Source organism: Aythya ferina (assembly GCF_964211825.1).
Source record: "Aythya ferina genome assembly, chromosome: 1".
Classification (NCBI taxonomy): domain Eukaryota; kingdom Metazoa; phylum Chordata; class Aves; order Anseriformes; family Anatidae; genus Aythya; species Aythya ferina.
Window position 1 is genome coordinate 81270765 of NC_140296.1, and position 12130 is coordinate 81282894.

The following is a 12130-nucleotide window of genomic DNA, read 5'->3' on the forward strand; positions in this document are numbered from 1 at the left end:
AGGATTATTTTGTTATGTTAAACATGAAAAGTAAGTTCACAAACACTGATGCAAAACTGTCCTTTACACCAGAAACAGCAAAATAATAATAAAAAATGTTTAATAAAAACACAAAACATCAGATTTTGCTATTTGCATTAATATAACACTTCACAAACAAACATCATCAGAACTGGCTATTGTTAAATCTACTGAAAAGACACAACAATCAATGCAGAAACTGATTGCCACTTATGGTTTTGGCAAGAGCAGAAGTACTGGTGAGAAACACTGAGACAGTGAAAGATGAGTCTGTTACAGGGATCAAGATCTGATCTTCTCTAGTACACCTGGCTTCAGTTCATCAAATGTCTCGAGTATCCTAGAGCAGAATCCTGCTATGGCTCTGCCCTCCCCTTTCACTTTCTTGCTGCCTTGGGCTTCTGAACAACCCTCACAGAAGCACGTGCAGGGCCTGTGCAAGGCCACACAACCCTGAGCAGGGCCACGCTACAGGATGGCTTTTAACTATTTCTTGTTGAGGTCTCCAGGGTGAGAAGTATGTGGTGACATTCCTCCCCTGCACTTAACCCTTCCTGCAGAAAGGATTCAGCTGCTTGAGTGCCTGGCCTGGACTGCTCTTCTCTCTTCTGCTTCAGCCAGGGCTCCTAGACACACAGCTTTAGTATCACTCTACCCAAATAGTTGCTCTATAGCATAAGCATTCACTTTAGGCAGACTGCATGCCTTTCAGCAGTTCACCTACTCACTCAGGCATATGTCAGTGTATCAGCTGCATCAAAGTCTCATTTCTACACTTTTCTTTGGAATGAGACAGCATTTATAAAATAACACGTGAACATGTGTAGGTTTCTAGTTAATAAATCTTCCTAGCAGTTTGAAAATGTAATGCTTATACAACTAAATCTAAACATTTCAGAATGAGAGTTTAAGGAGGTGAGCTTATAATGATGGCTGGCTGTCAAATAAAAATTACAAATTCCTTGCCAAACTACTGAGGTGCCACTGGACCTGCAAAAAGGAAACGTCTCAACAGATTATACAAAACCTCTTAAATATAAAGTTGTCGTTTAATGATTAATTTAAAAGGTCATCATGCACTAAAACATACACAAAAGTAAAGAGGGTAATATGAGCAGAAAAGCTTTCTTAATCAACTCAGATAAAGACTGAAATGGGAGACAACAACCATAGTTGCTGACATTGTAATTGAGCATAAATACTGGTTTAGCCCCCTGCCTAACTGCCAGTGATTTATTTTAGAAGCAGTATTCTAAGCAGCCATGCCTTAACGCTAGGGCAAAATCTGAGGAGAACAGGCTATTCAATGAACAAATTCAGAAAGGTTGTTTCTGTTCCTCAGAGAGGCAATTTGCAGGTTCAGTCATGTGATACCTATTGGGAGTTTCCCAAACATGCAAATCTGTAACAGAAAAACAGAAAACGAGGAAATATTAATATGTGATGAAAAGATGAAGTTACATAATCCCACAGGCAATCAAAACCACATTCTGCATAGACAACCCAAACATACCATGGCAAATCATTCAATCCTGCATCTGGATTAGCATTTCTGTGGAAATAGTAGGGCCAAAGCCATTAAGTGTTTATAACTTAGTATATTTATGACATAGGTCTCAATTTCCAGAATTGCTTTTTTTTTTTTTAAGCTCATTTTTTAAAATAAAAGTATTACAATATTATTTTGCAGTTCTAGCTGTCAGAGCAGGAAAATCAGGTACAGCAGATTTTTTAGAAGGTTCTGTGTTCCTACCCAGCACTGGTCAACTAACTACCTTCTGGAGGCATTTGTCTAGCTCTTCTGAGACACAATTGCCCCATATTTAGAAGATTAAGTGTAAGGAATTGTCTCAAAGAGCTTTGTCAGGAAGATGAGCTCTATCCAAGCATAAATTTAGACTCTTTTTGTAGAAGTCCTACAGACCCAGAAGAGTCAATCAAATCATACAGGCAAGGTTTCATAAAACCCTTCTGATATAAATGGAGGATGTGGCACACGGTTCACAGCATTCAAAACATACAATAAAGTGGAAGAGGAGAGGAGATGGGTCATCTGAGACATCTATGTTCATGGGTGTATACAAAGTTATATCAAAATTCTTTCAGCTGCTTTGTCTGAGATACTTTTGGCTCAGGCCATGCAGACTCTTACACTGGAAAAATTAATTAAGTGAATAAACTAGGACAGAACAGGGGCATGTCACATAAAATTGGCATCCCTCAATGATTTAGGCCATCAACTTTGCATCTCGTTCTAAAATACTACCCAAATCAACACCAACTTGTTCTGGAAAGCCACAACAGAACCACTCACTCAGTTGCTATAAAACCTGAATTCTATAAAATATTTCTGTTATCTTTCTTTCTGTTGAGAAAAATAGCCAAAATGCATTTGTAGCTGTGTATAAGCACATCAAATGTTGCAGGGGCAGGTATCATTCATCAGAGTAACTATTGTAGCTAGACAATATGCTACAAGATGTGCAAGCTTTTGCACCTGAAAATCTCTCTCGTTTTAAAAGATACTACTTTTAACTAAAAATATCGCCTTGCTTTGTATTTGATGGCAGTGAGAGTTACTGGATTCTTATCTCTCAACTAGCCTGTTAGATAGAAAGTATGTTAATTATTGCATTGTGTGGTTTCCAAACACAGGTTTTACATAGGGATGGCAAAAAGAAAGGAACTAATTTTACAGACTCAACATGGAAGGAAAGCTATTGAGAGCATGTCTAAATGACATTTGCTGAAGTCTTGTGATTTCTTTACAATATGCAGCTCACACATCCAAATGCACAGTATAACACGTTAAGGGGGCAGCATGTATGAATTCCATAGTTTTTACTCTGTACATCTGAGAGATTATAGTGTTTTCCAGTTGACCATCTGCTTTCTTCTGACACCATGTGCCAGGAAATGAGGACAACCTAGCCTTTGTGAGCATGTCCTACAACTTCATACTAAACAATCTAGCTGATGCCATGACTTCTTAGCCACAACTCTTGGTCATTTGGGAAAAATACCTTAGGCATACAAATAATTTTACTTCAGAACAACTGTTTCCTGCAACAAAGGTATATTTCCATCAGCAAAAAGTATCCTCAACACAGTGAATATAAAGAATTATGGAGCAATTCGGCTTCAATACTTACTCTGTAGCCAACAGTGAGGCACCCCTTTCAACAGTGAAACCACCTCTTCATTCACTGAGGTGGTTTTACAGGTTACATTCTCCATTTCTCTCACTTTTCTCCTCCTCTCATAAGCAGCTTCCATGTGAGTGTTCCATTAATGTTAGCAGGAGTTCTTCATATTATCTCCTACATCCCTTCTTTCATACTCTCAAAACATCTTCGTGGAGTATCCTACATTTCTTCTTCTGTCTACGTTTATTTTTTATAAGTTATTAAATATGAACTGTTTTTAATCATTCTTGAAGTTTATTTTCATATCTTCAAGTGACAAGAAAGGTATTAACAGCAGCTTTGGGTAAATAATAGCCTTGTGAGGAATATTACCTACCGTTTCATACGTAAATCAATAGTTCCTACTGAGTAGGATAAATTGGTATTGTAAAACTTTGTGTACAGTCCCCTAAAATAGATGTGTGGTGTTATTTGTGAAGACATTAGGAAATATTCTGACCCTATATTTATAAATAATAATTGTTCAGCATTTCATTTTAAGTCAGTATGAAAGAGCATAGCACTGGACGATACGTACCATTTCCATTTGCGTGCACTGAATAATCATTATTCATTAGCAGTGTTGTAGAATTAGTGGAGTTACTGTTTGATTGTAAGGAATTGGAAGAACTGGATACACCTTGATTTACAGTCTGCTTCTTCAAACCATTAGTAGCAGTTCTACTCCAGTCTACAACAGATACACGTTACAGAAAATTGTGCAACTGAGACAAGCAAAACATAAAAATATAGTTAATAATGCATCTAAATTAAAATAAAAAGCAAGGCTTTACCCACCCTCCTCATGGTATACTAAACAGATTAATATTCTCCAACAAGTGTCATGATTCTTGATGTTTACATTTTTTGTATGTAGTTCCTTTTTCCTCTTTGGCCCTTTTTAATACAAGCCAACTGTCTCAGTTTTGTGACTGCAGACAGATCAGGATTTTCCAACAACTAAAGTACAATTGATCATCTAAGCTGAAGCGTATAAACAGTGTGTGTATATATATATATATATATAGCTTTATGAGAAGTCAACTACTGAACAACAAAATAATATAGACCTATTTTTAGATTTTTTGGTTTAAAGTATGTTTCACCTTGCTCTTGTTGAAGTAATTTGCAAAACTACATTTGACATAGAAGCTAGAACCAATCTTACAGGTTCCTAATGATGATCAAAAGTCTTCTACAAAGACATGCCCATACACTGCGATGGAAGTGATCAACTGCAGTTAACACCTTAATGCGACAGCATGCAAGAACTGCATCAACTGCCACCTTTAAAAAGTGTAATTTCAGAGGTGTTAGCATATCACAAAATACTAGGAACTTAATACTGAGTATAAGTACTGAGAAGTAAAATAAATAAATAAATAAATAAATAAATAAATAAATAAATATTTACCAGAGTTTTCAGCCAGCCTGAATTTCCCACAACAAAGGTATCTTCTCCACTGTTTACGGACATTTTCCTTTGTTACACAATAGAAGATAAAAATGAAGAATCCTGCAAAGCAATGATTGACTTTTACTACTTCTTAATAAACAGTGTTTTGTTTTTCCTTCATTTGTTTTTGATTTCTAATCAAAAGGGACGACACCTTTCTTTGGTGAAAAAGTCGAGAACTCTGAATGCTGGAGAATACTTTTCCATTGAACGTAGATGAAAGGATTCACATCCTTTCATCATCAAAGGATACACAAATGCAAGAAGAACAAATATAACCAAATCCCACAAAGTGCATGAAGTTTCTACTTTCAAATAGGAAGGGAAAATTTCTGCGGATTCTGAAATTTACTTAGAACTTTTGGAAAAGAATTCAAAGCAATGTCAAACATCGGGCATGATACGACTGTCTACACAGCTCTCAACAAATGGCATGACATTGCCACTGCTTGTATTAGCAGATGACCTGTTACTACCAACTGTAATAGAGCCAGTAATAAAGATAAATAAATAAATAAATAAATAAAAGTTTGGGATTCCTAGCTCCTGAAGCGCCATTACTGAACTTTCCACAAATTCAAGGAACTATTAATTGGACACAAAATCAGAGCTATGTCATTTAGAGAATCATAAAGAAAATACCTCATACCTAAAATATTAAGAAACAGTACCCCCTTTACCACAACTTAAAGCCAAATATTTTCTAGAGGGGACTGGGCTCATCCCTATCTCTTGACAGCCTTGCATTACAGACATCACTTGCTTCGCATTCACTTCTACTGACACACAATGCAACCTAACTCTCCCTGCTAATACATGTCCTCCCTTCCATCTTAAGGAAGAGTAGCACTTGGTCTTTGTACAGTTTTACAGCTTCAACGTGTCCTTGACAACATTAGGTTTATAATGAATGGAAAAGAACAAGAAAGAAAACTAAATGTTCAGGCTGGCACAGACTTACAAGTATGTTATGTTCACTCTACTTTTAAGGTCAGTTAAACACACAAATTCCTTCTAGGAGAGGTTACTTACATCTTTGGTAGCTTAAATAACTTCTTAACTTTGGCTTTCAGGATGAATATTTGAGTGTAACTACATCTTGCTCTACTCATGGTTCTAATACCACTTTCAAATTCAGTTTTGAAGCACTGGCATAAGTTCAAAGTCAACGCAATTTATACATCCTATATTAGTTTTAATATCAGGATTTGTCTAGCATCTAAGTTAAAACTGAGTACATGTGGAATTTAGCCTCACATAGCAGAGCAGTTTTACCATACAGAAGCTACAGTCCTGAGTTGGTTCCATGGTTTCATGTGAGACTTGTGAATGTAAGGGTTCAACACCCCTGTTAACCAAATAATATGGTAACAAAAATCAAGATACTGATGGGAGCAGCCATAAAGGCAACCTGACTATGAGGAAAATACTGACAGAAAATGTCTGCTAAAATATCGACAGAACATGTCTGCCAGCCTGAGAACTACTGGCTTGAGAACTAGACCTGTGAACCAGAAGCATCCTAGAGAAGTGCAGCTGGCCTCTTTGAAGGTCAGCTGGGTAACTAAGAACCAGAGACATCCTGCAGATATTAATAATAACAGTAAAACCAAGGAACTGTAACTGCAAATTATCTGGAAAGGTTGAAAAATGCTGTGGAATGAAGGTAAAACACCCTGAGAAGGTTGGAATCGGCAACTGCTACTGGCTGTTTTATTCAAAAGAAGCCAAGCAGTCTGGGAAAAGTAAAATTGTGTCTGGAAGAATAGAAACTACACCCTCTTATGTCACTGTGATATAAAAATGACTTGTTTTTCATGCAAAATGGAATTTTTCTCTCTGAGAACTTGCTGTGCACAGACTTTTCCTACAAGATTTACTTGCTGGGGACACCTGGCTGACTCCAAACTCCACGATGAAGATCATCTTCAAAGTGAAACTCTGTCTGTTGTCACTTCTGGGATCAGTCCTGCTTCTGGGATCAGTTTGCTGAGCAGTTGGTACAGGTAACATTTTGAATATATATGTGTATATATATGTATGCATGCATATATGGAACTAACTGTGAACATACTCACTACTTTACTAGTGCTAAGTTTGTAGTAACCTGTAGTAACCTCTCTTTTGATACACTTGCTGCTACTGATTGCAGCTAAATACATACATATATATATATATATATATATGTATAATGCTTTTCCGTAATAGCTTGATATATACTTCATTAATCATAGCTACACTTGCTAGAGGTGATTTATGTTAATCTGTATTAAAGTAAACAAATGTATGAAATAAAGCCTCCATGTCCTTGTGTACTATGGAATCCTGCAAATCCACTGTCACAATCTCTATGCACCCACAGGCCAGGGAACCATTTAAGCTGTGTCCCATACTAAATAGGGGAGTGGTACATACACTGAATTGCAATTTTAATTGCTTTAGCCTCTTTGGAAAATGATTCAGCTAGTCACCTAAAATGCCATTTAAGCAGAAGTTTGTATCCAAAGTGCAACAGGATAATTCAGGCACATCCAGACAACTGTACGCAACTACGGTACCTCACGTTTGTATGAAAGCTTTTGAAGCTTCTGAAGTCTGCTTTTGGATATATCCAGTAGCATCCTGGCCTCTGCAAAGCTGCATGCCTTCTATGTATTAAGGCTATGCTCTGGAGTTGGACCACTAACTTTATGTGTTGCAGCCTTGCCTGTCTCAATGGCCCTTTGATGAATGTCACCCCTCACCCCTCTGGCTTAGAGGTAAGCAGAGAAATAACACAGTTTTCACTACCTTAATTGCATTATTATGTGAGTACTTACAGTAACTGAGTATTTACAAGTAATATATTAACTAGAGAAAGACAGTCACTTCCAGCGGTGTCTGGTTTGCACACATTTAAATTCTAACAGTTATAGGTATAAATATATTATACATATCATTAGTAGATAGCTTTTCTGCACCTTATGGTAACATAACAGTAACATAAGATTAGAGTAAAGCAGTATCATATCAAATTTAAGTAACATCTTAAAGAATGTATCAAAATTACATTTTTGCTGCTGAATCAAGAAAATGCCATTTTCAAATGTTTTTTTCATTATAGCGTAGGCAGTGGGCTGACACACAAAACATGGACTTACCTTGCAACGTGTTAAAAATGGTAAAGAGGTAAGTAAACACATCATTTACTGTGAAGAAAGCAAATCCCCAAGTAATTCCCAACAAGAACGTGAGGCCAGCAACACTCCTGAGGTCTTGAATACTTGTTTTTCTTTGAGCACCAAGTTGTTTTTTCTTTTTAATGCGACAGAGCTGAATCAGCACAACAATGAACATGCTGATATTGATTAGGAATATCACACTAAAGTATCCCACAGCAGTAATATAGAAGACAATTCTATTTTTAATCCAGCAGCTAGAAAACAAAAATAAAGTTTGTCAGCTACTACCAGAAAAAGACATTAAGTAAAAAAAAGTATGAGATAAAGCCATGCTTTGTTGTAAATACAAACCATTTTTGCCTCTTTTTTAAAAACCTGTATGTTTTTGCCAAAGGGTAAGGGCATTAATGTAGGTAGATACCACGAAGCACACAAAATGCTGTAGAGCCATAACATTTCAAAGCTCTCTCATTGCTTCCTTTCCTCCCCCACCTTTACTTTGAAGAAAACGAATTTGGTAGGACCTTAACCCCACAAAAAAAGTGCCTTCTTGCAACTTACAATTCATCAGGTCTGGTTTTCAAAACTTTTCCAGTGGATACAAATCCATAATTATCTGGTGATACTGCCAACACAATGGCCACAACTACTGCTGGTAACCCTAGAATATTATGAGAAAACATGTAAGTGAAAATCTTGACAAAGACAGTACTATGATAATTTGAAATTACTACATTTTTCAGTGAAGTCTACATTCTGAAATTTGCCTCTTGAATTATGTTGTATACTAGCTGTCTGAAAAAAATAATAATAAAAACTGGGGCATTCAAACAAGAGCACGATTTGGAAAGAAACAAGAGTTCTCTGCAGCTAACTCCAAATCTTTCTCAATTAAGCAACAAACAGTATCACATCAAACTGATTTAAGACATCAAATACAGCATATGCAATTTTCTTTCTTATGCCTGTTCAAAGAAAACCACCATATTGATTTTAGTGCCTTCAATTGTGTTTAGTCAAATGATCAGAGAGAATAATGAGGTCTAGAATCTCTGTCCTTTAACCACTTATATCTATTTTGACACTTTTTGTTATAAACAGTGCTGTTCCAAGAATGTAATGTATATATATAATGTCATTTATTTTAAAAACAGAACTGATGCTGTCTGTCTAGTAAATGGAAATGGAAGTGAGTACATTAAAAATTGGTTCTATTATATTTGCACAAGTAAAATCCATTATTCATTTGCATTGAGGCAGCCTAAGTTTTTCACTTTATGATCTGAAAAAATCTGCACTTAAGGAGAAGTTCACTATCTCAAATGTGAATATGAATTTGGAATTCATACAATCAGATTTACTGATAATGAATACTTCATCACATACAGGTCATAGCATTTAATGACTGCTTCATTTGCACTTCTGAACTGTGTTACATTCACTGAGATACTTGGTAAGATGATGCATCTATTTAGCATCCAAAATAAATAAATAAATACATACATACCCCAACCAACAATGCAAAATTTAAGAATGTACTTCCGTACATAGGTATTAAAGACTTTCACGAGGGCAAGATACATGTGGAAAGCTTCTAGGCCCATCCAGGTGAAGGAAACCAAGAGGAAATAGTGAAGAAATACAGCAACTGCAATACATAGGCCTTGTGTATTATACAATGCAATCCATGAGTCAAGGAGGAAAACTAGGTTGAGTAGAAGTAATGCAGCACATAGCTGGATTAAGATTTTGGAGGGGTAGTCTCTCCGGATTTTCCTAAAAAGCAAAATTAGTGAGATGACGTCAGTTGTCCTTGGATCCCTGGCTTACTTTCTCTCTTGTATTTGTCAGTGCACAAATGCGAAGAAAAAATGTATTTTTGTATTTTCATTCATATATAATGATTCTTATATTGCATTTATACATTTATACAGTGTTTTATAAAACATTTCCAAATTAATGGTCCATATGCATAAAGTTTGTTATATTAAGATTACATAAATACGAACACCAGCTTGGATTCCTAGGTATCAGTACCATAATTTTTTTTACATTGTATGTTGGGCTTCTCCTTTTTGGAGTACTTCCAAAAAACAAAATGTGACTGTTCTTTAATGCTACTCTAAATTAGGCTTTCGACTGGGCTTCTAAAACTGTGACAGAGCCAAATAATTCCTTAATGATAGGATAGAGTAAACGTGTGCCAAATTGTTTCTGGAAGGATTTCCAAAACATACTGTAGAGGATTTAATAGTTAAGCCTCGGTCATCTTAAGAAAATGTTCCAAAAAAAAAAAAGTTGGTATGCCATAATTGCATTTCATTAGAGAATATAAATGATTTCAAAATGCTATTATTCAGAAATACTCTCTGTATGTTCTATCTTAAACACATTCCTTCACTCTTCTTCTATAATATACTGTAAAACACTTTAAAGTGTTACTTCATCACTTCTTACTGCATAAATCCTCATGACTAATTCACTTGTCTATAAGATTAACCCTTGAGCAAGACTGAATCAACCCCTTCCAAATTTGTACATTATTAACTGAGACAGAATCTATAACTACTGGAAAGGACTTTGCAGTGGAGATTAAAAGCTATCATCATTGAAGAATAATGGGGCTTTGTTGAACAGGTACTTACTCGAAGGCTATGTAGGTCACAAGAGTGATAGAAAGAAAAATTGCAGAGAGGCCACAGCCTATATAGGATATAAAAGTCAGTACCAATTCTTGTGTGGGACTTAAAGGAGTATTTCCATATAAGTTCTAAAATGGAAACAAACAGAAGTTAATTTCAGAGAGTATACTTATTAAATAAAAAAGCACATAACAACAAAAAAATACCTTCCCTCCTGCACTAAAAATACATTTCTTTAAATAAAAAGAACTTTTTAAAGGTTAATGAAATTGACAGAAATGTCAATCTAACTGAGAAATCCCATCTGGTTAAAACACTGTTTTAAATTTGATTTATACTAATTTCCCTTTTCTACAGAAAAAACAACCGTCTAAATATATAAGGTGTGGTTTAATAAGCACTTAAGCAATTTTGACTTCAGTGGATCTCATGGGCCCCAGTTCAACAAGCAGCTTAAGTACATCACTAATTTTATTGCTCTACATACTAACACTGAAGTGAATAGAACCTGATTAGTATTTAATAGATGGTATGTGCTCCCTGAATTCTCACTTGCTGAATATGACACATGCTTTAACATTTTCTTGCATCAGGGTAAGACTATAATTTTTGAAATGCTTACCATCAAAACTGCAAAGCTTGTGAGGTGGTTGCATGAACAGACTGTTTCATTTACTCTACTTTCTTTAACAATGCAACCTTCATACGACCAGCCTCCATGTCCACCTGTTAAAGAAAAGAGCTTTGTTATTCGTTAAAGCATGTCTTTATATTATTAACATGAGTTAGCATACCTAAAGCAACATGATTATCTTGGGTGATATCAAGTACTCACCATTTTTATTGAAGTCCCAAAAAACACATCTAACTGTTGAATTATCCTGTTTGTGAGTTTAAAAAAAAAAAAAAAAAAAAAAGAAAAAAAAAGATGTTTTACTAGACTGTGAGTTAATGATAAATATATACTTCTTTTACATGAATGCAAAATTAATTTAAGTGTCAATGTCATTGCAGTATCTCCCTAGCAACCCCCACTGTCAGGCTTTTATCTGTTGGGCTTATATATATATATATTTTTTTTTTTTATAGGTTTATGCTTTGAAGAATAAAACTCAAGCATAGGTAGAAAGGATAAAACTTCTTGGATGAGTGATAGAGCAAAATTACATCAAATTAGAGAATAAAAATTAATACCAATGATAAATAAGCAAAGATGAGTGACTTTGCAGGTCTAGTTAGAAACGAATTGTGCACACTATTAAAGCAGAACCAACTGATCTGAATTTTTGGTACAGTATTTCTTCTACAACAACTCCAGTAGAGGCAATAAAACTACACTTTGTCTGCCAAAACATAAGTCATACCTGATTAGGTCTGATATTCTGTAAAGTGACAGTAACATTTGCCTTTAAGTTTTTAATTGTGAGGTTAGCAACACTTGATGATATAACATTGCTGATTAAAGATGCATTCTTCAAAGACGGATCCTGGAATGACAAAAAGTAATCAAATTTTAAAATCAAAGAAAATGATGCAGAGTACAGCACACACAAGTTCAGGTATTATGTGGAGTGAGTATTCAACAAAAATAATTACTTTTTAAATCGGGAAGTATTAAAATGTGTTTTGTGGGAAAAAAGTCCATATTTGATTTTGCTCTAGTCT

General features: G+C 35.3%; 1 protein-coding gene across 6 annotated transcripts in view; it reads right to left on the reverse strand.

The window, feature by feature from the left end:
* Positions 1–12130, reverse strand: part of ADGRG2 (adhesion G protein-coupled receptor G2) — a 61001-nt gene that overhangs the window by 2802 nt on the left and 46069 nt on the right. For all 6 annotated transcript variants that reach the window (XM_084505535.1, XM_084505534.1, XM_084505532.1 and 3 more), the window contains 9 exons: positions 11830–11952; positions 11301–11346; positions 11088–11191; positions 10469–10593; positions 9331–9599; positions 8385–8484; positions 7803–8077; positions 4621–4722; positions 3745–3897 (listed from right to left, as the gene is read on the reverse strand). In XM_084505535.1, coding sequence (XP_084361661.1) covers positions 3745–3897; positions 4621–4722; positions 7803–8077; positions 8385–8484; positions 9331–9599; positions 10469–10593; positions 11088–11191; positions 11301–11346; positions 11830–11952 — 1297 coding nt within the window. The remainder of the gene's footprint in view (positions 1–3744; positions 3898–4620; positions 4723–7802; positions 8078–8384; positions 8485–9330; positions 9600–10468; positions 10594–11087; positions 11192–11300; positions 11347–11829; positions 11953–12130) is intronic.